The 2113-nt window shown below is 71.3% G+C and overlaps 1 protein-coding gene across 1 annotated transcript in view; it reads right to left on the reverse strand.

Moving 5' to 3' along the window:
• Positions 1 to 2113, reverse strand: part of ADAMTS13 (ADAM metallopeptidase with thrombospondin type 1 motif, 13) — a 16885-nt gene that overhangs the window by 11371 nt on the left and 3401 nt on the right. The window contains exons 6-9 of the mRNA XM_012721189.1: positions 2011 to 2110; positions 1321 to 1425; positions 606 to 757; positions 461 to 524 (exon numbers count right to left, since the gene is read on the reverse strand). Coding sequence (XP_012576643.1) covers positions 461 to 524; positions 606 to 757; positions 1321 to 1425; positions 2011 to 2110 — 421 coding nt within the window. The remainder of the gene's footprint in view (positions 1 to 460; positions 525 to 605; positions 758 to 1320; positions 1426 to 2010; positions 2111 to 2113) is intronic.

Below are 2113 nucleotides of genomic sequence, written 5' to 3' on the forward strand. Positions count from 1 at the left end.
GGGGGGGCCTTGTCACGGGGGACAGCATGGCACCCTGCAGTCACAGGGCTGGATGCCCACTCCTGACCGCCTCCCAAGGGCAGGCTGAGGACACAGAGCCAGAATGACCAGCAGCAGCCGAGAGGGGAGCAGGGCAAGGGCGCTGCTCTGGGGGCCAGACCCCAAACTCCAGAGCCGGGGCCGCGTGTCTCTGCAGGCAGAGGCGGCCCAGCAGCGGGCACGGGCGGGCGGGCAGCAAGACATGTCTGCACGGCCATCTGGAAGCTGCTGAAGTGGACGGGCCCAGCAGGAGCGACCCCGCCTCCCCCAGGCGGACTGCCCCGGGCCTGGGGAGACCTGAGGTGCCACCCGGAGTGAGCGGGCAGGCAGGGCGCGCCCTGGGGGAGCGGGCACTGGGGCAGGGCCTGGGGGGCACCCAGCACCCTGCCCGCCGTGGACACGCGCCCCGCCCCACGCCTACCTGAGTGTGGCACATCTCCGCCTGCAGGTCGGCCCCCACACACGCGCGCCCCCCAAAGGCAGGTCTGAAAAGAGCCCGAGGTGGGCAGCGGTGACCCGCGGCCCCCAGCAGGGACACGCACCCCCACCCGCCCTCGCCGCGGTACCTGGGGTTGTCGCACCGCCGCCGCCTGGTGACCACACCGCCGCCACAGGAGCGGGAGCAAGGGCTGGGGTGACCCCAGCTGGACCAGAGCCCGTGCACGGCCCCCACGGGGGGCAGCCCCGCCAGCGGGCGGCAGCGGCCTCGGAAGCACCACTGCGGGGGCACAGCGCTCGCACCGCCCCGCCCCTCACACCAGGGTGCGCCCCCACACCCCACCCCCAGGGCCCACCGCCACGACACCCCACGCGGCGGCCTCACCCAGAGCATCCCACACCGCCCCTCCTCCACGCCCGGGGGCAAGGCCCGCCCAGCCCACTGCCTGGCTGACCACCCGCCTTGCCCACCCAGGTGAAGGCAGCTGGCGCTGGGCCGGGCACGCACACACGCTCAGGCCCGCGCGCAACCACGCACACACACGCGTCACACACGTGTGTGCACGCACACGTGTGACGCACACATGCTCACACACACTCACACGTCGTGCACACGCTCGTGCACACACTCGTGCACACGCTCACACGTCGTGCACACGCGCACATGCACACGCTCACCCGGCATGTACACACGCACACACGTCACGCACACACGCTCACACGTCATGCACACGCACACACGCTTGCCCGTGCTCACACTCACGCGTGCTCACACTCACCTGTACACACTCACGCTCGTGCACACTCACACCTGCGCACGCTCACACGCCCCAAACAGCCGACCTTGTCCACGCCGCACTCGGTCCCGTCCAGGAGAGGGATGGGCAGGCGGCTGCAGCCGCTTTGGTCCCCAGGGTCCGTGTGGCACGAGAGGGCCTGGCACATATCCTGAGGGGGGCACTGGTCAGTCCAGGGGCCACCGGGCCACCCCCTGCCTTGGCTGCCCCCGACCGCCAGCCACGCTGACACAGCCGGGGCGGCTTCGCCTGCTCGGGGGAGGGGTTGGGGGGGACAGGGCCTCTCCCATCCGGATCAGGGGCAGTGACAGGAGCCAGCGTCCTTCGGACGTTCACGAAATGTAAAGCCAGGGGGCCCCGGTCAGGCGCAAGAAACACTCCCGTGTGCACAGGTGCAGGGCGGCGCACACTCCTCAGACTTGCTATGCTGTGAAGGGCCCCCCAGCCCTGCGGGGGTCTCTCGGGTGCCAGCCCCCCACAGCTCCCCCACGGCTCGCTCGGGCCCAGGGCCCTGCAGCAGCCCCTTCCTTAAGCTCTGGGGCCACCAAGCCCTGGCCTGGATGGTCGGGGCCACTCACAGCCGGCCATCCATAGGTCACTAAGAGTTGCGAGGCCCCTGAAGCCCCTCCCCAGACACTCACAAGCACTCCGAGGGGCGCCCCGGGTTGAGCCGGGGCCAAGGGTCAAGCGGGGATGGCGTGGCCCCCACGAAGTCCCCCAAGGAGGCGGGGCTCACCAGGTGCCGGCTGGCGAAGCTGCAGGCCACGGCGGAGGGCCCGAAGGCCACGCGGCACTGCTCATCGGCGCCGTAGTAGAGGCCCGGGTGCGCGTGCAGAGGG

Source organism: Condylura cristata, unplaced genomic scaffold, assembly GCF_000260355.1.
Source record: "Condylura cristata isolate star-nosed mole 26May11 unplaced genomic scaffold, ConCri1.0 scaffold00006, whole genome shotgun sequence".
NCBI lineage: Eukaryota > Metazoa > Chordata > Mammalia > Eulipotyphla > Talpidae > Condylura > Condylura cristata.